This window comes from Spermophilus citellus, assembly GCF_964194105.1.
Source record: "Spermophilus citellus genome assembly, chromosome: 4".
NCBI lineage: Eukaryota > Metazoa > Chordata > Mammalia > Rodentia > Sciuridae > Spermophilus > Spermophilus citellus.
Genome location: NC_138185.1, coordinates 212535549 through 212561347, shown reverse-complemented (window position 1 = coordinate 212561347; position 25799 = coordinate 212535549). Strand labels below are relative to the sequence as shown.

General features: G+C 35.0%; 1 protein-coding gene across 1 annotated transcript in view; it reads right to left on the bottom strand.

Annotated features, from left to right (window-relative positions):
* Nucleotides 1–388: 388 nt before the first annotated feature.
* TTC8 (tetratricopeptide repeat domain 8) overlaps nucleotides 389–25799 on the bottom strand; it is a 47812-nt gene continuing 22401 nt past the window's right edge. The window contains exons 7-14 of the mRNA XM_081289272.1: nucleotides 22607–22692; nucleotides 18913–19000; nucleotides 15808–15918; nucleotides 7210–7349; nucleotides 5561–5735; nucleotides 5140–5262; nucleotides 2618–2701; nucleotides 389–650 (exon numbers count right to left, since the gene is read on the bottom strand). Of these exons, the coding sequence (XP_081145398.1) occupies nucleotides 534–650; nucleotides 2618–2701; nucleotides 5140–5262; nucleotides 5561–5735; nucleotides 7210–7349; nucleotides 15808–15918; nucleotides 18913–19000; nucleotides 22607–22692 (924 nt within the window). The 3' untranslated portion in view covers nucleotides 389–533. The remainder of the gene's footprint in view (nucleotides 651–2617; nucleotides 2702–5139; nucleotides 5263–5560; nucleotides 5736–7209; nucleotides 7350–15807; nucleotides 15919–18912; nucleotides 19001–22606; nucleotides 22693–25799) is intronic.

Below are 25799 nucleotides of genomic sequence, written 5' to 3'. Positions count from 1 at the left end.
GTTTTATATACTGATTTATTTTAAAGCATAATATATATGTACAACATATATCACAAAGTACCTGATAAAAATAGTTTGAAATACAATTTTAAGCTCCAAATAAAGTCTCTACTTAGGATAAATACACATATTATTAACCATAAAAGTATAGTTTTAAAGGCAGATTTCAGACCACTTAAGCCATACGATGGCTAATGCTTAAGGACTTTAAAAATGTATATTTATAAAAATTTGAGGAAATGCATCAAAATGTTTGGAAAATATATAAACATTTACCATATAATGCATTATACCTAGAAATGCTTAAATCTGATAATTTATAATATTACCTTACAAAATTATTATTATAAAGTATTCATTATACATTCTGGTATAAACTTTGGTCAAAGTCTGCGACTCTTATGCAAATACAGCCTTCACTAGGCCTGTATAATTTATATTACATTCAGATACATACATACATACATACATACATAGTACTTTTTCCCCGTGTGTAATGTCTCTTCATAAAAATATATTTGGGCTAAGAACAATCAGAGCATAGCAAAATGCTGCTTTAATTGTTTAATTAAATGTTGTGTATCCACATGATCAGGAAATGCTGCTTCAGACTTCTGAGCAGCAATATAACTTCTCTGTAGATCTCCAATCTGTAAAAAATGCCATAAGAAGAGCAGTATGAGACCAGAAAAAAAAAATAAATATGGAAGGGGGGTGAAAAAAAAAAGACATCCTGTCTGTATGCTGTAGAAACTCAAAGGGTCCTTAATAGCAAATTACTCACATATGCCACTTAAATTTTAGAACTCTCTCACCTGGATTATAATTCCATTTTGAGGAATTTGAGAAAGATAAAATAACCAATTATATAAATAATTTATGCTCCATTACAGCTATCTAGTTATGAATTCAGAAACCCTTGTTCCTTTCCCTGTCATTGATAGTACTATAAATATAAAATGACATTCGTATGCCCGAACAACCAGTTTTATACAGCTAAGGAAAAACTATAATGTACCACAAATACATATTTTCATTAGGGTATTATCTTTTAAATAGAAAATTCAAGTAAAAATTATTATATTTAAGACATAATAATATGCCTCTGAGAGGTTTTAAATAGTGCTAACAATAATATTGGCAAGATGTATGGTTTTAAAAGTTTACAAAAAAGAAAAAAGTTCATTTTCAATAAACTCTGTTAAAGTCCAGCCCAAAGAAAAACACAAAAATATGCTACTGGAATTTGTCTCAATGTATCGTGATACATGTATTCACCTCTAAAAAGACAACTTTTGGATATAAGCACATGAAAAATCTAGATAGTTCAACTCTGGTAGTTTTGGGGGTAACATATATATGTATTAAAAAGGAATTGTTTCCTTTTAAAAATCATAACATTTCTTTCTAATATACTATTTTCTCTTACAGAAATATGGTCTTCTGTTTAAAGAAACACCTTGAGATGTGAATTATTATAATGTGCTGATATTCCTGACAGCAAATAATCAAGTCTTCTCTGTGGCTTAATTAAGCAGCAGCACAGTGCAGTGAAATACCTGGGCACCACTGGAGCTGGGTGTGAATCTGAAACCTGCCACCTCATGTAACTGGGGGTAGGAGGCTCTTAACCTCCATGAGGCTTGGGCTGCATTAGAACATAAGCTTCATAGGATAAATTTACTCATTGCTACATCCTCTACTTCAATGACAGGGCCTGATACATAGCAGAGGCTTTAATAAGTGAAACATCAGTTGCATGAGAAAATGAGTAAGTAAGGATACTGCACATAGGGGATGGGAGAATTTGAGAATTGTATGTAAAGCACCTTGAACAATGGCTGGTAAACTTATCAATCACTCAAAACATTTCAACACATCAATGATAGCTTATTCTATTTTCAAAACAGAAATGAGTATGCATGGCTTCATATTTATATTATTAAAAAAACAAATATTTTTACATCTTTGGTCAATAAAGACTCTTATTTACATCACAAACATTTTTATCCATTTCCTCATTCTCAAGACTGATTTACCTTCCACGTTAAAGGAGAGTTTCCAAGTAATAGGTAAGATATGCCTTTTGTTGGTTTTCATTTTATTAAAAATGGTACATAATTTCTTTTAGCTTTTGGATTTCACTGATTGGCAACACAGGTGCATTCCCCATATTGTCCATAATTAATATCTCTAATATTCATAATTTTATAGCAATCATATCAGGACTTGGTGGCAATATGATTTACAAATAATATAAAAGAATTCCTTGCTGTAAAAGCCTTCTACAAATACCTCCCAAACTAAGAATTACTATGGTATTTCTTCAATGATTAAATATTAAATTTTAAAGCATAAAAGATTTTATGCTTTAAAAAGCAATGCTTTAAAAAGCAATTTATAATGGTGTTTAGTCAATATCCAAAGAAAAATTAAAGCTTATTAAGTGAAGATGTTTGTGTATATAAATAAGAACTTAAAAAATTCATTTCTTCCAAACTGAAAAATCAATCTTCTGTTCAGGAACATAAGGTTATAATTTTCTTGTTTATTGTAATTTTTTTAAACCTAAAGACAAGAAATATTGTATAATATAATAAATTAATAAAGAGAATACCTTATCAGATATTGTTGCAAAATTAAAATGGGGTTCATACATATGAGGTGCTAAAGTTGACGCAGTTTGCAAAAGTGCCCTTGCCTGTGATAAAAAAGGAAAAAAAAAGGCATTAAGCATACAGCAGTTCTGTATCTGTGATTTCTATTGGTAAAAGAAGCCTTTACTGGGATAGGACCTTAATAAACATGGTGCTGGAGAAATACAGATGTCATTCCTCATGAAATACAGAGACTTTTATTGAAATATAATTAACTATTGATGTCATACAAAATTATGTTAACAGTAAACATTTCAAGAGAGAAAATAAGAGAACTGAAAATTTAGAGCAGATTTAAACCTATTTGAGAACCATTGTCTCATACCATTTCCATTTCAGTTTGACATACAACTTAAAATGTAATCTCAAGGCTTTAAAAAGTCTTCTCAATCCAGGTTTTGTTGGTGGTAACTGATTTAACAGGCTCCAAGTATCTGTACCCTAAGGCAATAACAACAACAAAAAGACCAAGAATCATAATGAATTTCAAAGCCCACAGCCTTGTGCTGGATGACAGTGAGTGAGCCTTTATGGTGCTGCTAACAAGTTTTCTAGCAATGAAGGACTATAAGCTTTCTGTTCTCTAAAGTATGCAAAACACAAGATTCACATTTTTTGTCCCTTACAGAATCACATATTGCAGAGAGCACGGAGTGGCACATGATGCTCATACATGCATCGTTAACACTATAAACCACTCAGTGACACTCCAACTTGTAGCTAAATCCAAAACCCATATCCATGACCTGCCAACAAATTCATGTATTTTTTTAAATGGAAAATAAGAGGATATCAGTTCACATAGGGTGCTGGATAGTAATTTTCTAAATAATGAAGTGGGGTTAGTATAAAATCTTTTACCAGAACATTTCAAATTAACTGTATCCTTGAGAAAATACAATATGTAGGAGGGAAAGACAATGACCAAGATGGGGGCAGAGACAATCACAGGAAGTACTTGCCTAACATGAACATGGGCCAAGTTCCAATAGAAAGCGTGCCACTTGAGAATAATGCTTATAAAATACAAATCCATCTTGTTTATTTTGGGAGCATTTATGAAATAATGCTTCAGTCCTTGGTATTTTTGTCATTGTGCTCTGAAGAGCAGGTTTGTGTCCCATGTTTACAGCTCACCATGTCTGTGACCTGAGTAAAGTTACTTACACTCAAATCTCTATGTCCTCCTCTCTAAAGTGGCGGAATAAGATTTACCCTTAATAACCATGAATATTGTAGGAGTATATTTTGCATTGTAAACTTTTTTATATATGTAAATAATAGTTCAACTGATTAAGCACAGATCACGTGCTCAAATCCACCCACCACTGTGCCAAGTGCTTTACATGCATGATCTAATCATCATAGAAACACCTTTTGGTAGGCATTATTATTACTTTACTTTTAAAGATCATCCATTTGTTTCACAAATACTGACTAAGCACACAACAGGGGCTGGGCATTTCCTAATGCTGAGAATACACCAGTGACTCGTCAGGTAGGGTTCCTCTTTCATGCAGTCTACATTCTACATGTAAAGTAGGACAGTATCTGGTGCAATGAGAAGCACTGTGAAGTAAAAAATGAAAAGTAGGAAATATTCTAGCCCCCGAGGGTTCCTTTCGATGGTGTTTGAGATGGCCTTTCTAAGGAGGTGGCATTTAACACCTGAGTGACAAAAAGAAATGTCACTGTAAGACCTAAGGGAAGAACATCCCAGAGGCCCTAAAAGAAGACAGAGCATTGCATATCTGCAGAACATCGAGGCAGCCAACATGCCTGGAAGTTAGTGGAAAAGGAGAGGCCAAGGACATGGTCTGACAGAAGGCAGAGGCCAGTTTATGTGGAGTCTCACAGGTTCAGAATAGCAAGCCAGATTTTTTTTTTCCAAATTCAGGAGAAATAACTGGAGAATCTTATGCAAAAAAGTAATAATAAAATAATATTGTTTAATAAAAAATCATGTGGGCTGTTCTGACGAGGATGAATCATAGGGTACATTTACTTGCTGATGTAAGTGGGGGGAAAGACCAGCCAGGAGGCTCTTGTACTTGTCCTGGCAAGAGATCGCAGCAGGGTGGGGAACAGAAGCCAGGTTCAGGATAGGACTTTTAGGCAGGACTGACAGGACCTGCTGAATATGATGTGGGTGTGAGGGGGCACAAGGAAGAAAACAGGTGTCAAGGTTGGCTCCCAGGATTCGGGCAGGAACAGCTAGATGGTGGGTCAGGGTGGTGAATCGTAGAACAGTTCACTAACACAGGGAAGACCATGAAGGGACATGTTGTCCTAATAAAATGAAATGTTCTATTTTGGACTCAGAAAGGAAGTAACTTGCCCAGGGTCACACAGCTAATACATGAGAGAGCTGAAATTCAAATCCAGGCCTACTAGACTCTAGAGTTCATTTTAAAATTACATAACAATAGCCACAAATGATGGCTGTTCTGTGAAGAAAGCAGACTGACTGTCGCTCCCTGACCTGTTCAACATGGCCCTTCCGCATCTCCAGCACAGCCAGGTTGTTGTAGGCCTCAGCATGGTGGTTGTTGTTGACCAGAGCCAGCCTGAAGCACTGATGGGCCAAATTCGTATCACCTATTCCCTGGAAAGAGAAGCACACGTTCACATGTCTGAGTACACATGCTTCCTCTTGCCTCCTTCTCCCTTCCTTCCTCTATAAATCTTCCCCAAGACATAGAAAAAACAACACACACTGATCAGAGGGGTCACATGTAAATTCTGTGTAAGTGGAAAATGAGCTACAGTGACTCCCAGAAATCTCTCAAATTCTACATGAGACCATCATCACACTTAGATTTATAATAAACACCTGAAAATTTCTTCAAACTAACTCATGCCTACACTTTTTATTACAGAAATTTTATCAAAAGACAACCTACCACAGCTATATGTCCCAAGTTGTACCAGACGTCAGCTGTCTCTTCTTCATTTTCAGCCAAAGAAAGGGCACGTTCAAATGAGGTCAGAGTCATATCATACTGCTGGGCATAGAAGCAGCACAGCCCCAGATTGTTAAAAAGCTGGCAATTATAAACGCCCATCTGCAGGAGTCGCCTTTTCAAACAGCACAAAGAAAAGTTGTGTCACACCAAATTTATCAATGCTAAGACTTCTTTTACAAAATTAGAAATGAATTAACCTTATAACTAGTAATACCCCCACAAAGATTAGAAATGAAAGGTATTATTGTAAGTGAAAAATAATGTTTAAAACAAATATAAAAGCACAGCTTTCATAATAGTTAAAACGACTTCTCTCTATATATTTTCCCCAAAAGCTTTGTTAGAGAACAAAAATAAGAAATAAATAGCCACATAAAGTAAAACCCACACAGCTTTATAGAGCCTTGTTACCCACCAGCATTCACAAGACCTTCTAATCTAATTTGGAGACTATATTTTACCTCTAAGTTTTCAGTGTTGCATCCTATTTTTGGCCATCTGTATTTCATGGTTAAACTGGGCTCACTGACTTCCACTGAGGAAGCCATGACCATCAACAGACCACTACATTATCCACTTAGCTTTTCCACCGCAATTCAAGAACCCCATTTTGACTCTAGGCATTAAAAATCCTAAGTGAGAAAGGACAAGAAAATTCAAAGAAGCAAATGAACATCCAGTCCAGCTGCCCTGAGAAACCCATGACCCATTTTGAGGGTAGGGAGTTGGGTCAGCTGCACATGCACCGTGCAGCATGTGTATATTTTATGTTCTCAACATGTATTTGGAAAGAACCTTTGGCAACTGCCAGTCATCTCTCCTTCATATTACCCAAGGGCTGAAGTCATAATTTAAAAATGAATTGTAGGCTGTGCACAGTGGCACACGCCCATAATCCCAGTGGCTCGGGAGACTAAGGCAGGAGGATCATGAATTCAAAGCCAGCCTCAGCAACTTAGTGAGGCCCTAAGCAACTCATCAAGACTCTGTCTCTAAATAAAAAATATAAAAATGGACTGGGGGTGTGGCTCAGTGGTTAAGTGCCCCTGAGTTCAATCCCTGGCACACATACACAAAAGAATTTTAGAGGTCACATATAGGATTAACTCAAAAGAGAACCAGTAGCATATTTTACTTAAGACTTCGAAAAAAAAAAATACTTGAAAAACAAATTGATAACATTTCACAAGCAGATGATTCTGTTTCAGGTCCTCATCAAGGTTCAGAACACGGAGTCCACTGTTCCTTGCAAATTTCTTCACTGTTTCTACTCTCCGTATCTTTGTGATTCAGTGGTATTCACGGATGCAGTGATGATGAGAAGCATTTTAAGTAATTTAAATGCTATTGTTTGTTGATGAAATGGCTAACTTATACAGTGAGTCAAAAACACAATCATCTGGGTACGTTTCTTCAAAGTGCCAACATCTGAGCATTTTCAAATTATTGATTGTCCCTTTAATGCTCATAAAGCATCTGAGTAATGGAATTTTTAGATTCATGTACACATTATAGTTCATTTATCTTCATTACTGTTTTGCCAATATTTCATGAAAGTAGTTCTACAGATTGAATGTAAAGCATACCTGTAAAACCGAAGAGCTATTTCTGGTTGATCAGAATAAAAGTGGTTGCTTCCAATGCAAGCAATGGCTTCCATGTGAGTATTATCTTGTTTTAAAACCTCTTTGTAGTATTCAGCTGCTGATGAACCATTGTTCATTTCCTGCTCAAGACAGAAGAGCAATACTGTATTAATATTGGACAAGAAATTTTTTGTCTCACCAATTTAAGTTTATTCATTTGGCAAACGTTTACTGAGAGTCTGTCATGTGCTAGACTCTATTCTAGGCCCTAGGGACATGACAGGAATAAAAAGATCAAGTCGGGCTGAGGTTGTGGCTCAGTAGTAGAGTGCTCGCCTAGCATGAGAGGCCCTGGATTCAATCCTCAGCACCACATAAAAATATATAAATAAATAAATAAAATAAAGGTATTGTTTCAAGCTACAACTAAAAAATAAAATATTAAAAAAAAAAGATGAAGTCACTGTCCTTAAGAAGAAGACAAACAAATAGATATATAATGTCAGGTGAGGATGAGTGATATGAGGAAAAACAAAACAGGGCAGGACTGAGGGAGGAAGGGAAGGAGGGAAGGAGGGAGGGTCATGCTTCAGAAGGGTGATCATCTTGAATGAGGGGCTATTTGAACAGAGACCTAATAAAGTGAGGGTTTGGACCTGAGCACACCTGGGCGAAGCTCACTCAGGCAGAGAAACTAGCAAATATATGCTGCTGAGAGGGAAGCACTTAGAAAAACCACACAAATGCAGTGAGGCTGGAAAGAGGGAGAGTAGCACAGGAGACTAGAGAGGCTGGCAGGGCCTTTGTCAGGCATGGGAGGAGCTTCAGATGTTTTTCCTTATTAGAGAATTAAAAGCAGAGGAGTGACATAATCATACTGTATTCACATTTTTAAAGAATAATTTGCCTGGTAAGCACAGGACAAACAAATAGGGAAGAGCAGCAGCAAGGAGACCAAGAATTCAGGAAAGAAATGATGGCAAACCAAAGTTCAGAAATACATATACAATTAAAGCTGAAGCCACCTTCTACAGTTTTTATATATGCTTTCTAAATACTGATAATCATAAATGCATTTATTATTATTAGAATCATCATCATCATCATCATCATTTGTGAGATGGGGCCCAGGCTGGGCTGAGCTAATCTAGTATTATCAATGAATGCTACATATCTCAAATACACTCTCAAGGTCTAGTTCAGATTCCACACCCTTCATTAAGATTAATTATGCTGTGCCCTCACTGCACAGGGCTCTCTTCCGCCTCTCAACTTACATGACATTTATCATGACTTATGCACTTATTCTTATTAGGATTCAATTTTTGTGAGATTTTAATCATATTTTATCAAATCTAAGCGAGTCCACCAATTCTAAGCAGCACCATACAATGCTTCTTTAAACATAAGAATTTTTATTTGATACTCATTTTGACATTTTATTTGATACTCAGACCTAAACTGTATCCCCATATCATTCTTTTGCCTTCTTTATATGAAGTAGATATGCAAAGTAAGTTGGACGTAGTATTTCCTCATGTTCAGAGTCAGTCTTCTGACTCCCTTTCTGATCTGGTCATCCAGGCCCATGATTTTCCACACAGTGTCTCACATTGGCAATACAGCTTTTCTTTCTTTTTTAAATTTTATTTTTACTGATGATTAATAATTGTGTGTTTATATGGGGTACAATGTGATCCTTTGATACGTGTATGCACTATGGAATGTACAAATCAGGCTAATTAACATATATGCATCATCTCATATACTCCTCATTTCTTTGTGCATAGAACATTTAAAAGCTACTCGCAACATTTCTTAAAAGTGTGCCCCACTATGTTCCCAAGATTTTCTTCCAGGCTATGGACCCTCATTTTGCTGTACTGATGCCTGTGCTTTCTTGATCTTACCAGCAGGTGTCAACAAGAGCTTTTAGGCAACAAGTAGAAACAATTACCACGTTCACCACCTTCACTATCTAAAGTACGATGCTGCCAAGAATAACTATCAAGTTCCCATATAAGCAGACTGTGACAACTACATGACAACTGCCACTTGGCCACAAACCATTAGAAGATGCTACCTACTCTAAGAGGCACCCCAATCTCAGAGATGTCAAAATGTGGAAAACATATGTTCTTTAGAATCTATAAAATTTGATAATTTCTTTGCAACCAAGACCACGTGGTGTACCTTTTCCTTAGTGCTAAATTTAGTGCTTCTAGATACTGGAAAATTAATAAATCATAATTAAACAACTTCCAAAATTGTCTGAATTTCTCACGTTTCCACAGTAACAGAGGTTCTCAAACTTTTTGATCTTAAGATCCCTTCAAAGTCTTAAAAGTTGCTAAGAATCCCAAAATTTTGTTTATGAAGGTTATATTTGAAAATATTTATTAATTTGTTCCATATAATATGTAATAAAACTATTAATATTCTTACAAAAATAATGAACTCTCCTGAATGGAGAAGGTTTGTAGGTTGTCCAATCATGTCTCCATACATGATAGATTTGCCAAACTGAGAGAGACTATTAAGTCCTTTGGTCAGAGATCTAATGCCATTCTGCCAATTCTGTTTTTATCAATAATAAAGTCAATGAATAAAGTTAACACCAAAAGTGAAAAAACAAGCTGCATATTAGAATGTATCAAATGATTCTGTTTATGGCTAAAACCTGTATAAACTGTATGTGTGCCTTTATATAAAGAAATAATTTTTCACTCTAATGAAGTTAATGGTTTGTCTTCTATTTGTTTAAATCTCATGGCTATCCCTCAGTTGGTTCTCAATTTGGAGGACTGATGGGCACAGAAATTAATTTATGTAATTTCAAGGAATTTTAGATTTGAAATTAGCAACTTCACATGTAGTTTTTCAATTAAGTTTTATAAACATAAAATAATTTGCCTATGCTAAATAAGTTTATATACTACAAAAGGGTACAAAATTAAAAGAAGCCCAAATCCTAGTTGACAGAAGCTGTTAATCGTTTCTTGAGTATCCTTTAAGAAATTTTGTTCATATAAAGACACATACAAAATCATTCTGGGATTCCAATACACAGTTTAAATTAGTGTCGTGGCACTCTTTCTATATCAAAACATAGAAATTCACTTTATTACATTTTATATGAAGTAGACACTCTGTACAATACTCCATCAATACATACACCATAATTTATTTAACCAGTCCCCTTTTGATGAACCTTAGTTTATTTCCATTTCCCTTTAGAATACTTACATACCTGATGGACAAAAATTAGTTTATGCAATTAATATTCTATAAAATCATTTGTATATATCTTTGTGTGCCTGTATGAAAAGACTCTTAAGCAAAATTCCTGGAAGTAAAATTGCCCATGCACTTTTTAAAGTGTCATGGCAGATGCAAACAGCCTCCTAATGGGCTGTATCAAAGTACACTCCCACCAGCAATGCTCATATGTGGAGCCTGTTCTCCACACCCTTGACACCACGGAACTTCTTCATCTCTGCCAACCCAATTAAGCGAAGTACAGCATATCACTGTTGTTTTAGTCTTTATTTCTTTAATTACGATAGAGGTTAGAAATTGAACACATCAGATATTTCTTTTTCTATGAGTTTCCAATTTACTTCCTTTGCCTGTTTTCTATGCTATCTTATCTTTTCTCTTTTTATCAGTGGCATTTTATGCAGATATAACAGAATACCACCGACTGGTAATTTTAATGAACAGAAATTTATTTGGCTCTTGGTTCTGCAAGCTGAGAAGTCCCAAATCAAGGCTCCACATCTGGTGAGGGCTTTCTTGCTGCATCATAACATGGCAGAAGGCATCACAATGGGGCAGCATGGAGTGGTAGGGACCAGGCAGTCAGACAAAGGCCAAACTCATTCTTTTATCAGGAACCTACTTACAATAATAGCAATTAATCCATTCTTGAGGACATCCCTCTTTGCCTAGTCACTTCTTAAAAGCCCTACCTCTCCACTGTTGCATGGGATTGTTTCTAACAAATAAATTTTGGGGGGACACATTCAAACCTACAGTAGTACATGAGGGGGTTGGGTAGGAAACTGCCTGGATCTGGAGGCAGACATATGGCTCAAGGATCCCTGGGCACCAACTTTGCTTTCTCATTCCAGGTGACATAAGCCCATGCTGATATTGTCTTTAGTTCAAAAACCAGAAAAGTCCTGTCTTCATAAACAAACATGGAACATACATGGATCAATTAAGTTCCTCCAGATGGATATCATCAAGCTCTAAGTATGAAAAGCTATCGGTGTAGTCAAAATGAAGCTAGAAGGGCTGGGGGCATAGTTTAGTGGTACTGTACTTGCCTAGCATGTTTGAAGTCCTGAGTTTGATCCCCAGCATCACAGGGGTGGGGGGTGTGCAGGGTACATTGGGGGAGCTGGAGCTTGGCTGTTGTCTCATCTCTGGGAGGTGATTTCTCATCTCTAGGAAGGCTGACAAGAAAACAAAAGCCTATGGAAAAGCCACAAGATACATTGATCCAAAACTTCTCTGAGGAAGCATCTACTTTCCATAGTGTTTACATTCTTGATTAAATAAGCATATATGAGGGCATGTGTATGGACATTTGTTTATATGTGTGTGAGATTTGTAAAAAGGTAAAATAAAACCAAAGTTTGGCTTTATTTAAATTTTTGTTTTTGCTATTTAGTAAACTTAACTTTTATTTTCTCAAACTTATCAGTCTCTCCTATTAAGTCTTTCTGATTGTCATGTTTAAAAAACTCCCTCATTCCAACTTATACAAATAATGCATCTGTTTTTTCTTTTGGAACTTTCACAGTTTCACTTTTTGAAATTTTAACTTTTTCTTTCTGTTGTTTGCTTTGTTTCGTTTCGTTGTTGTTGTTGTTGTTGTTTGTTTGTTGGTTGGTACTGGGGATTGAATCAGGAGTGCCCTATCACTGAATTACATTCCTAATCCTTTTTCAAATTTATTTAAAATTTTTTAACTCACTAAGTTGCCCAGGATGGGCAGGAGCTTAAGATTTCCTGCATCAGCCTCCCAAATTGCTGGGATTACACCCACACACCACCCACACACCTAGAAGTAGTAATAGATTTTTTTAGTAAAAGAAATCATTACTCGTCCACTGTAATTTTAAACTATTTAATAATCCAATAATCCACCTGGCTTCTTAGGCAATATTTATCACATCTTTAATTTTCACATGTATGAATAAATACAGACTATTTTGGTCCATTAACTTATTCCTGTATCAGAATTGTTTAAATTACACCAGATTTCATTAATGTAGATTTAAAAATAACATTTTTAAGTATGTAAATGTTACTTCAAGTAAATGAGAAACTTAATACAATCTCAGTGGTTTTCTAGCAATTATTTTTGAACCAATTCACAAAACACTATCTATACTTAGGTCTTAATTATTTAAAGTGAAATTGCAAATAAGGAAATAAATGTTGCTCTGCTTCTCAAACTCTGTTATGCCTCAGAATCCCCCTAATGAGCCTGTTAAAAATACAAATAAACACCTGAGTCTCCCTTTCCAGGACTTCTGATTAGTAGGAAGAGGATGGGTTGTACTTCTTACACATTCCCAGGGTAATTTTCACCCACAGTGAAGTTCAGAAAGCCACCAGAATAACCTTTTAAGAATTAGGTTTCTAATCTCAAACCTCTTTCAATAAAGAACAACTAAAATAAGGGCTGGTCTTTCAAACAAAATGCCTCAAGAAAAATTAAAACCACCAAAAAACAATTTAGCAAAGAGAAATCAATTTTTAACAGTATCTGTACAAAACAAGCAGTGAACCGATGGCAGTACAACATGTTCATTTTAAAACAGGCAACATTTAAAAGATATAATACCAACATGAAAGTGGTAAATAAAAAAGAAGTGAACATAACGGAAGAGAATTCCCTCCAGAGAATAGCAAGACGCACATAATAAAAGTCCCTAAAGTGTAGGTCACAAGACTATGGAACAAACTCCATTAATTAACTCTAAATCCATCCTCATGTAAGAGAAAAGAATCTGCTGGAAATCTGCCTTTGGTGTAGTCAGCTTCAGCAGAAAGGAAATGAACTGTGCACATCCAAGGGAAAATACTGCACCCAACTATTTCACATCTGTGCTTAGCCCTTGATCACCCTACCTACAGGACAACATATTGTCCCTGCAGTTAGGATGCTTCCCTTTCTAATTCCTTTTTCCTGAAGTTTAAACTCAACTCAGAACAGCAAAAGAAAGAGGCAGCTGATAAAGACTACCCCAGAGCCACTCCCTATCCCAGCCATAGCAACAGTCACTATGACAGGCTTGGGAGAAATTCTTCTGAACAGCAACCACACGTTAAAGATGCAATTGTCCTGAAGCCCTTTCTGCTAGCACTCACTTTCTAAAAAGCAAGGTGTGAAAAAGGACTGAGAAGTACAAAAGGCAAAGCCAAAAGGTCCAAGGGTGCCAATGGCATCGGGAAATCACCAATGGAAGCAGCATGAATTTCACTGATTTCGAAAACTGATTCCATTTTATATCTTTTCTTAGCTTCTTGGTCAAAGCTTTGTTCATATTCAATAACTAAACAAAAATATTGATACAAGTATTTATATTGACTGATCCAAATCTTCTATGTATCTATCAAAATTATACTTCAAAAGGAAAATACATTTTATAGGTAATTAAAAACAATATTTTTCATTTAAAAAGTAAAATACACAATCATGGAAAATTTGGAAAGCATAAAAAAGAAATAAATGTCAATCCTACACTATAACCCAGATATACCAACTATTACAACCTACAACTCTTTTTCAGCAAAATTTTAAAATCTCATACCTAGCATTTTCTAGAAATGTAAAGAGAACTGAGGTGCATCTGTTCAGTATTCTACTGGAAGTTCTAAACATAATGATATATTTTTTAAAAGCAATAAGAATAACTAAAGAAACAAAACTGTATTTGCACACAATGATTAGTTTATTTACTTAGAATATCAAAGAGAATCTATGGACAAGGTCATAAAATTTAAATAGTAGAATCAAATCAACTTTTACGAAGTAATACATTCACCAGAAATAATCAAATAGAAACTATAAGAGAAAAAAATAGGGACTCCATTCACAGTTATACCTGGGAATACACCTGTACAGAAAAGCCCTGAATCTGCTATCCTTGGAAAGGCTCATGCCTGGGAACTCACTTGGTTCCCTACATCAGTATAAACTTTCTCCAAATAACATGAGCAGTTTGCTACACCTAAACTCTTGGTATAAGCAGTATGGTTTTTGCTGAATACCTGTTTACTTGTGGGAGTCTGGAACTCTGATACTTGGTAGGCAGAAGTGTCTAAAAGATCAGCGCCCAACAGTGACATCGTATACTGAGTCTCTTGTGTGCTTCCCTGCCATACAATACTTCTCAGAGTTATTACAGCTTACTACAAGAGGTGTCACCTGTGTGACTCCACTGGGAGACTCTTAGAAGATGGTAACCAGTCATCCTCTGAACTTTGCCCCATTCATCTTCCCTTTTACTGATTTTGCTTTTGTATTCTTTTGTTCTAGTAAATCATAGCTGTGAATATAATTGTTTGCTGAGTCCTGGGAACCCTAGGAAATCATTGAATCTCAGTGTGGTTTGGGGGACCCCCGCAACAGCCTCTTTCAGGGGATAATTACAAAAACTTCCTGAAAAAAAAATACCAATGCTTGAGAAAGGAAGAAAGGCAATGTATCTGCCCAGCCTCCACATATTCAAAGTAATTCCAGTCAACATGCCTATAAGGTATTTTTATTGTTCTTGTACGTCAACCTTAAAACCAATATGGACTAGCAAAGAGTCAAAAATAACCAACTGTGAAGAAGAAAAACAAGGTGGTAGAATTTACCAATCTGATTTTAAGAATTAGGATAGGGCTGGGGGTGTAGCTCAGTGGTAGAATGCTTGCCTAGCATGTGTGAAGAACTGGGTTCGATTCTCAGCACCACATATAACTAAGTAAATAAAGGTCCATTGACAACTAAAAAAATATTAAAAAAAAAAAAAAAAAAAGAATTAGGATAAAGCTGTAATAATTAGGTAGCAGGGAAGATAACTAAGTGAAACTTACCATAGATTAAGACAAAATGACTCTAAAATTTATAACAATAAGGAAAAGTACAAAGACACTTCTGATAAAGATGAACCCTACCAGATGGTCAGTATCATACAGATATAAAAATTAAGTGATACCATATTGGTACAAAGATGGACAAATAGGCCAAAGGAAAAGAGTAGAAAGACCCAATGTACTCCCACCATAAATGGGAAAAAATTATATTTGAGGTTACAGATTTTGGGGAAAGACTGATAAATGAGGTGTGGCAACAGGTCCACAAGGAAAATAATTTAAATCAGTATCATGTACCATTCTCTATACTCTTCTGTGAATCTGAAATGCCTCATAATAAAAACAGCTTGACTAAATGCAGACACTAAAATCTCTTATTCTACCAGTGAATCACAGGCCAACAATCAAAATTTTATAAACTGTTCTTCCTAACCCCTATTTAGTTAGCACATAACCTCAATTTTATATCAACTTTTAAAATACTACGAACCTTACCTCATAGATCCTGGCAATTCCACAAAGCAGGCTTACTTCTCCTGGAAACTTATCTAAGCCTTGTTTGAAAAGATTTAAAGCAGTCACAGGTTGATCCAATGAGATGTAAACCTAAAATCCAGATACATTTCAATAAAAGAATCAGCTCTTAAAATAAGAGTATTTGTATAGCAAGTTTATAATTATTCATTAGATATTAAGTAAAAAAATTTTCATAAATATGTAGAATTTCCAATAATGACAGCTTTATCTCCACATGTTGTACATAAAACATTCATTCATTCATTTCTCCACCAAGTACTAATTATAGGCTTACTGTTGTCACAGGGACTGAGCAGTAACTAGACAGGAAAGGATCCAGGGGAGATCCTTCTAATAGAACAGACACACGGGCATGGTCATAAGCTGGCATTAAGGAACTAATTAGGAGGCTGAAGTTAAAGATGCGAGGGAAGGAGTGGATGACCCATGAAGCAAGGCCTGAGGAAACAACAGTAGAGAGGGTGGTTTTTGAGAAGACCCTTCCAAATTAGAAAGAGACAGGTTTGTGAGGCATGGGGTGAGGGGGTTGAGTAAGTTAGCACTTGAGGGTGTCCACTTATTAGCAATTAGACAATTAGCATGGAAACACCTATACTTAATAGGAATTTCTAAAATAGAAAATTATGTTTTTATGTATAGAAACATAATATTTTAATACTTGTCTTCATGATTTTATATCCAGTTTTTCTTAATGGTTAGGCTGTGCTTTGAACAAGGCCTAAAACTATTCATAATGTTTATTGCTAAAGTATGAGTAGAGGGATGGATATGAATGAAAACTGTAAAATTTTTATCTTACAAACTTCTGAATGGATTTTTAAAATATGATAAACAATACAATTAATATACTAATATAAAATATTTGACAAGATCTATTTTGAGGCAGGGTTTTGATAAATTGCCCAGGCTAGCCTCAAATTTGTAATCCTCCCACCTTAATCTCCCAAGTAACTGGGATTACAGGCAAATGCCACCATACCCAGCTTTAATTTTTAACTGACAAAAACTTTTAAAAAACAATGTTGTTCTTACAATCTGGTTGACTTCTATTGTATAGCAAGCATTCTTTAATATAGTAAAGAAAACCAGGTTTACTCCTTGATAGTCATACAGGCAATAATGAACTTAAATAAACATGTAAAAAAATAAATAAAACCATGTACTTAACTATAATTTTAAAAAGTTTTTTTCAATTATGTGGCCAACAATTGTCAGTTAAGAAGTTAAGAAGATGACGTCAAATAGTATAATCTGAGCCTTAATTTCAAGCTCTCCTCCAGAAAAGTTTACTATGATGCTTAGAAAGTTCTTTAAGAATTTAATATAAAAGATATAGAAGATAAATTTAGATACCAAAGAGCTCCAAACATTTTTGAAAACCATTGTAAACATACTAAAATCAGAACAGCAAATTCATATAGTAGAACTTTCATTTTCTCTTTAGTGTGCTTTTATTATCATATTTAGGAACCAGGAGCACTCCCTTTTACTTCTTGGTTTAATAAATTTTATTTTTCAAATACACAGTTGGCAGTTGGTTGCCCTTTTTCAAGTGTCTTCACCAGCTGGAGAACTCCACCTTGGTATTTCTGGCATAAATTAACTCGGGCTCTGCGCTTTGAGACCAGTTGGATGAGTCCTTTAACTGAGGCACTCCTGGCCAGGGAACCATGAATATTCAGTCTCTTAGAGACCACAGCTGGGCTTACAAGCTTATAGCTGGGAACTTCCTTACAGAATCTGAAGTTGTGTCAAACAAGACTAGGTTATTGAGCTTGTCCCAAACTTTGCCTTTGGACCACTTCTTTTTGGCCTCACCCTCAGATTAGTTCACTGGGTCTTTTTCTTGGCCAACTTTCTTCTTGTAGTCCTCGGGTGGCATCCGAACCACCGTAGGCTAACTGAAATATCATACAAAAAGCTAGTGCTTCCTTTTGTAGCTTTTGAATCCTCTTTTCTGTACTTTTAATTTGAAAAATTCTTAAAGATAGAGCAAGATGTCATGACCACTACTAAATCAAATGTTTTTCTTTCAAAGTAACCTTGATGAAGGTCAAGAAACTTTATCCCAGTATAATGTGAGTATACCTTAATTTGAAATGCTTGGGACCAGAAGTGTTTCAGATTTCAGATTTTTTTTTTAATTTAGAATATATGCATAACGTGATGAGCTGTCTTCGCGACAGAACCTAAGTCTAAATGTGAAATTAATTATATTTCATCTATACTCTGTACACATAGCCCGAGGATAATTTTACACAGTATTTTTAGTGTACTTGGATTTTGACTGCAATACGTCACAGGATATTAGGTGTGCAGTTTTCTGCTTGTGATATTCAAAAAGTATCAGATTTTGAAGCACTTCAGATTTCAGATTTTCAGATTAGGAATGCTCAACCTGTATTGAAAATTCTAGGTGGTCCTTCACTTCTGCTGTGACTATGAGGGGCACAGTGTAGTAATGGGTAGCCTCTGGAGTTCAAAAGACCTGGGTTTGAATACTGGCTGTTAATAGTCCAGCAACTCTGAAAAACTTACCCTCTTGAAGTCTCTTTTTCCTTAGGAGTACAAAGGAAATTATAAAACCTATTTTGCAAGATTATTGTAAGAATTAAATTAAATTTCGTGTACAATGAACCTAATCCATTGACTTGCACTGAGTAGGTAGGTGCTCAATAAAGGGGAAGTAAGATTTTTATTTTTACAGTAGAGCTGAGTAATTAAGCACCTACATAAAAGCAGTCCCTGTGCTCTACAATCTGCTCAAGCATGAGACAAATGTGTTTTAGAGCCCTCTCTGGGGCCTGTTACACACGGGTGGTGAGCTTATGATATTTTCTTCCATTCTAATGAGCAATATTCCAAGGGGGTTATCTTATTTTTCATGGTGATCAGTTTCTCTTGAGGTAGTTACCCTCCATATGTTATTTTTCCCTTGCTATAAAGAAAAACAAGTTAAATCTGAACATATTAACTTGCCAACTACTCCTGAAGGAACTGGCAACTCTTTCCATGCAATGGCCAGAATTTTGAAAAGAAAGATTTCACTCAATATTTACTTACTTTTGCCAAATAGAGAAATGTATCTACCATTTCCTGCTGCTTCAGAGAGGATTTAAACTGTTTTTCTGCTTCACGATACATTCCTAACCTAAAAACAGTCATTAAAAAAAATCAGACATTCAACTTAAAAATAAATACTATATCATTTTTCAAACACTGAGGATATAAATAGAGACAAATTCCATCTATATGAGTAAACATATGCCAAAGAAAATAGTGTTGCACACACACATACGTTAACATGAATGTTAACAGAGTTTAGCAAAAAGTTGCCTGTTTCCCATACTCACTGGCTATCTAATTGCCAAATGGTGTGTAAAGAGTCTGTCTGCAGCCTAGTCGCAGCAGGACTAAGAGATGCCAGTAAGCCAGGTCATATCAGTTCACTGCCCAAAGAGCTTATGATCAGATGAACATATGGCAAGTGACCTGAATAAATGCTTAGAGTCTCCATTTTCCTGGAAGAACTGAAAGATGATATTCCTTTGAAAACATCTTCTGCTCTAAGATCAGAGCCCATTTTTCAGTTATCCTGAAACTATTTTAATTCAAGCAATAATTTCTACTTGAGAAATACAGCTACACCATTTTATTATTCTAGTAATCTTTTTTCCCCTTTATTAGGTATTTGACACTGATTGTCCCAGTCTATGAATCTGAGATTTGCTCCTTGTCTAAATGAGACTGTCCTGACACCAGTGGCCACTCCTCTGCCTGGGAAACATGTTATTACCACTAAATCAGCCACTAACACTCACTCAGCTTTCACTCAGCCTGTTATTAACAGAACTACTAAACTTTCTCATAACTACTCATTCTTAGCCACCTTAGAACTTAGAGATGATAATGTTTTATTTTGTGAAATAAAATCAAAATGATGCACAATATATTCCAATGTGCTACTTTCATTCAAAGGCTTGAAAGAAGAGCTTTGATCATTTTTCATAACCTAAACCACAGGCATTGGTATGGCTGATACCCAAATAGCTGTTGGAAGATGGGATTAAAGGGATTAAAGGTGACCCCAAAAGGCTAGCCTAAAATCAGAAGACACGCAATGTGGCAAAAAGCCTCTACCTCTTAAAGGTTCCACAAATTTCACAAAGAGTATGTATAAAATGCAATCAAAGTGCTCTGAATTCTGAAAAACAATGTAATTTAGAATATAACATCAACTGAGCATGCAAGTTCTAATCATGTGACTCAAGTACAGTCATTAAATTCTGTAAGCACCAATTATCCATGAGAGTCCACATATTTTTATGAAGATTTTATAATTTTAAAAAATTACAATAAATGATTTTAAAGGATTACAATAAAAAGATACATGTAAAACAATAGGAAAACATAAATAGATTATTTTTAAGCAATAGAGATAGAAGGATAATCAAATTGAAAAACAAATAAATAGGGAACTAGAAATACTGAACTACATGGAAACCAAAGAAAGAAAAAATATGGATCATTTTTTCATTACTGCACCCTTAAGAGATAATTTCTACTAGAACTATCAGGAAGGAGTTTATTACATGGATTCTTGTGCAAAAAAAAAAAAAAAGTGGAGTAGGCCATGCTCAAAGAAAGTCTAGGACTAATGAAAATACCAAGTTCATAAATCAGGCCAATATAAGAAAGTTACAGTCCAAAGAGATAGTTCCTTCCAGGGGCCAACCTCTTCTCTGATTTAATTCAACAAAATTGTCAAGCAACATCTGCATGCACATTTCAGAAAAGAGATGGAAAAATGAAGGAAATAAAACCAGGTTCTTAAAAGTAATGATAATCAAAGAGTAGTGGTAGGGAAACGTTTTTCTAGAAGTTAGTAAACTATGATCTAAGCACACAGGTGGGAAAGTACACAGCATGCTAAGGGAATATTGAGCAGTTTGGTTTAATTGAGAAGGACACAATAATGGGAGTAATGAGAAACAGGGGCACACATGTAGACTGGGACCAAGATCATGATGCCACACTTCAAATTCAGAATTCACTCTAGAAGTAACGGGCAGTTATTCAAGGAATCCAACAAGAGCTGTTTTTTCACAAGAGTTACTCTCACTGGATTTAGGAAGGACAGATGGGGCAAGAGCCTGGAGGTAGACAACCCAGGTAAGAAGCTACAATCAAGCAAATGACACTAAAGGCCAGAATTCAAGCATTCGCATGGGAATGAGTAGTAAGGGGGACTTTGAGAGCTACTGCAAAGGTAGAACCAGTATAGAACTTGATCAGGACAAGGGAGAGAAATCTATTTCAGACTATATACCATAATCTATCCTTGGCCTCTCGGCCTGAAGTCAGAGGTCTGACTGGGCTCTCAGTGCATTCTGCATTTGCTTCTCTCATAATAAGAACTATACTTATAACTATTAACTGTCTAAATCATTTGAAAGAAGAAACAATCTAATAAATCTTTGTGACCCCACTTAATGAGAGCAGTTTCTTATTAAATATTTTACCGAGTGAATGAATACCAAATACATAATAAAGATGAGCAAGTATTAAAGAACAGAGAACAATAATTTAATATGACAAGGTGTGCTCATTTAAATGCCAACATGAATGGGAGGCAGAAGAAATCAGAGTTGTGCTTTCCTTTAATTATTAAAGATTTCTGAAGGTTCTACTTAGAAGCTCAAGATTTCAAGAATTGTATTCATAACAGTTAAGTGTTTGGAAGGTCTAAATTACCTTTTGGCAGAAAGCACTTCCTCAACTAATAGAAGGAAAAAACACTTTAGAGTTCTGTGTGAGTTGCCTAAATGGAAAGTAGTCTTAATTTGAACAGCAGAACAATAAATCCTTTTTATTCCCTTTATATTCTTCTTTTCCCCATAGGTTTTAATGACAACTAAAGATTATAAATATTGCAGGGTATTCACAGTAACTGAACTCCACCTTGTTTTTGAACAAAAAAAGACATACTTACCTTTCTGAAATACAATTGTTCATCTGTCTCTATTTAACCAAATGCTAATTGAATTTCAATATCAGCAACAAGTGTTAGATTTTATTTATGAATCGCTATGCAAATGTTTCATAAAATTAACTGTGGCTTTTCTGATCTCTGTTTGCTTTGAAACATTTGCACATTAAGAGAATGTAAAAATATTCAGGTTATACAGAAACAATATGGAATTGTGGAAATAGAAAATAGTCATCAAAAAGTAGACCAGAAATTTTTGCTCTACCACTTATTAGCTATATGAATTTAAACAAATTTCTCTCTTTGTGACGAGGCTCAATTTTTCTCATCTGAGAAAATCACTAATTACATCAACTACTCAGAGTGCTGTGAAATTTTAGTGAGATGATATAACATACAAACAAACTCTTAACCACAAAGTGCCTTACAGATGGGAAGCATTAGTATAAATGAAAAGACTTAAGAGCCAAGAGATTAGGACCTGATTCAACAGGCTCAGTTCTAGCCCCAAACTAGTCCCTGATGAAAATCACAGCCACTCTCTGGCCTCAGCTTCCTCATTCAGAAAGGGAAGTTGGATCTGATGATCTCAAAGTCTGCCTCTCTCTGCTGTAGTTCTTATTGCTACTATGTGATTGTTAAGTAAAGGCTTTCTCAAGTCAAGTTCTTATTTCTTCATGAGGAAATGTATCCAGAAAGGGGGTGTCAGATTTGACATTCAAAAACATATTGCCACTTCTAACCCTTCACAGATAATCGAAATTTTACCTGCAGTAACATTTCCCAATCTGCACCTTCCACCACCAGTCCTTGTACTGAGAATGCTCTGTGGAAAGGGCAGCCAGATCCAAAGCCTTTGAAAACAATTCATTTTACATTAGAATTTTATTTTCTGACAATAAACAGAAAGATAAATAATGAAATAAACCATATAATTATAAGCAATCAAAACACGCATTAGAAGTCAGACAGTTGCTCATGTTTCCAGATGGCTCCACCAATTTTCCCTAAATAATCAGTTCCAGATCAGAAGGCTAACAGCAGATGAGTTAGAAACACTGATCAAAGGGAAGCAGATGTACAGTATATTGGGATACAATTTGAATATACAAGCCACAAAATTGATACTTAAAACTCCATAAGTTTTTACCCTTTCCCCACTATTTTCTGTCTAATAATTCAAAATGCCTCCAAACATAGTGGCAATCAACACTTTGGTATATCAGACTGGTGCAATCACTGTCTGCAATTTAAAGACAGATGTAGAGAAATAGAGAAAGACCAAGTAAGCAGCTAGAAAGTTTGGAGAATGGAATTATGAAGAAGAGTAAAAGGAGTTAATGGGAGTAACCACTACCTTCAATAACCATTATTCCATTATTCTGATATCACCTTAGCTTCTAGCAATTCTAAAAGTCAAACTTCTCTTTGCTGCAAACTGAGGAAGATCTCCTCCTTAACTACCTTCACCGTTTACCTCTGTTTATCCCACATCATTAATGTCCTCTAGATCGGTCTCTTCCACTACTCAAGGTCAGACAAGAGATGACCAAATAAGAATTAGGTTTTTATTCAGATAAAGTGGAAACCATTTTGACCAAGAGGAAACAAAATAGTCTTTATACATGTTTATAACTCAGAAGTTTGAAGCCAATGGGCTGGATTTGTAGCTCAGTGGTAGAGCACTTGTCTTGCACATGTAAGCACGGGGTTCAATACTCAGCACCACATAAAAATAAATAAATAAAGACACTGTGTCCATGTACAACTAACAAAAAAAAATTAAAGAGAAAAATTTGAAGACCATACAAAGATTTTGTGACTAGAAGATGGAGTTATTAAATGAAAATTCTGATTTTTTTAATCTTATTCTCTCAAGGTTGAATTTTTTTTATTCTGTAGCTAGTGTTAATATAACAATAATATCCAACAACTCAGTTAAACTTACTCTTAGATTTTCAGTTGTTATCTCAAAATGCTTGCCTTATTACCAAACACTTCTTAATATTAACTTTTTTCTAAAATGAATGCCAGAAGAGTGCCCTCAATCTCCTACTGCAAAATTAATTACTTTTCCATGTGTTCTTTATCTTTTCTTGCTCCAGGGGAGATCTCTAAATATACAAACCACTTACAAAGAAATGTTGTTGACATGCTGAGCCCCTAATGGACTTGAAAAAAATCAACACATTCACTTGAAAGCTATGGAAATTAAAAATAAATTACATACTACTTTCATATGCTTATTTTTCTGCCCCTCCCCTAAATAAAAATGAAGGGATAAGTATAACTTCAATTAGCATTATCCTTGGAACTACTAGGAAAATATATTTTAAATCAGTTCAATTCAGTCATACATTGAATTTTAACTCAATCTTTATAAAGACCTTTTCCATCAAATAGTCATGTTCACTATCATATTTAATATAAACAGAACTTGTATTTTTAGCAAAAGATGTTATTAAAAAAATGTTTACATATCCCAAGGCTGGATTTAGTGCTTGTAACAACAGGCTCCTGATTTTGCATTCAAATATGGTCCTGAAACAAGTCATCTCATGGAAGACCAATGTGTTTGTGCTGATTCAATTAAGCAAAAACATAAATTATTGATTCAGAATAAAAATGGGTTTAAAATTAATTTTAATTGTCATACTTCACATGAAAAATCAGGCTGCATTAGAGAAAACATCTGTGGCAATTTCAGATGGACCCTAAGCTCCCTATAGAGAGACACCTTTCTTTTACATCTCTGCCGTGTTTTGGAATGTCACTGTGTTCACAATAGGCACTCAAGAATTATTTGTTGAAAATAGCTTAAGAACCAAACAAAATTGTCATAGTAAAAGATTCATAATTAAAAGCTACTAGCATTAAACTTTTAAAGTGGCAACAGAAGACCTATATTTTTAGAGCCTTTCCCAATTTCTACAAATGATTAACTACATTTACATTTTAAAATATTTGAATAATTTAATAAAACTAATATCTATATGTTAACAAAGGACTAGCCTGTTATTTTTAAGTCATAGGTTTACAAATCTCTAACTATACAAGGAACCTTGGTAGAGCTAGATGAGGTTTGTGTATATGTGCAACCTGTAAAGTTTTAAAAGTCATCCTTTTACTATCAGTATGCTTCTGACAACTTCAGGATGATGAAATTAAAGAGCATATGGAAATAAAGATTTCAGAATCATCAACCCATATGCCATTTTAGATTTGTCAATACGACCAATACTGGCCAAAAAGAGAATAGGGAAAGAGAGTAATTAAAAACTCAAAGGCAGAAATACATTTTTTGTATTTTACTTTTTATTAATATTTAAATACCACTTTGAGGATTCTCTATAGGTATATATAGCATTCTCCCTGTATGTGTTTAGATAATTACAGAATCATCAAAACACATGTCACTTTAGTTTCGTCCATAGTGCCCCTGCCAAATTAGAAAGTACCAAGAGCTCAAGACAAACTTAGGTTTGATTAAAGATCAAAGATTTTATTAATAAAGGTTATTATTTATTATATTTCAATATCACTTCACAGTATTATTTATATTTATCTATAATGATGAATGTGAAATACTTTATTTAAAAAAATTGGAGGCTATCCAAAGTAACAAACATAAAAGGACTCCTGATTTCTTAAGCACATTAAGAAAAAAAAATTCCTGTTTTCTTTTTCCAGATCCTGTTGCAAAATACATGGGGGGAAAGCATGCTTTGTGCTCATTATCTAAATCCTTCTTCCATTCAGAAAATAACATTTGTGGTAAAATCTAAAAATGACATTTTAATGGAACAAGCTGATCCACAAGAGCACTATAATGTGGCAAGCCAGTGAGAGAGTAAGAGAACAGCCACAGGCATCGGTCCTGCTCAGAACTCCCAGCACCAGTCATAGGATCAACTAGTAGGCACTCAGTAATTATTTGTTTAAAGAATAAGTCAATTAGTTA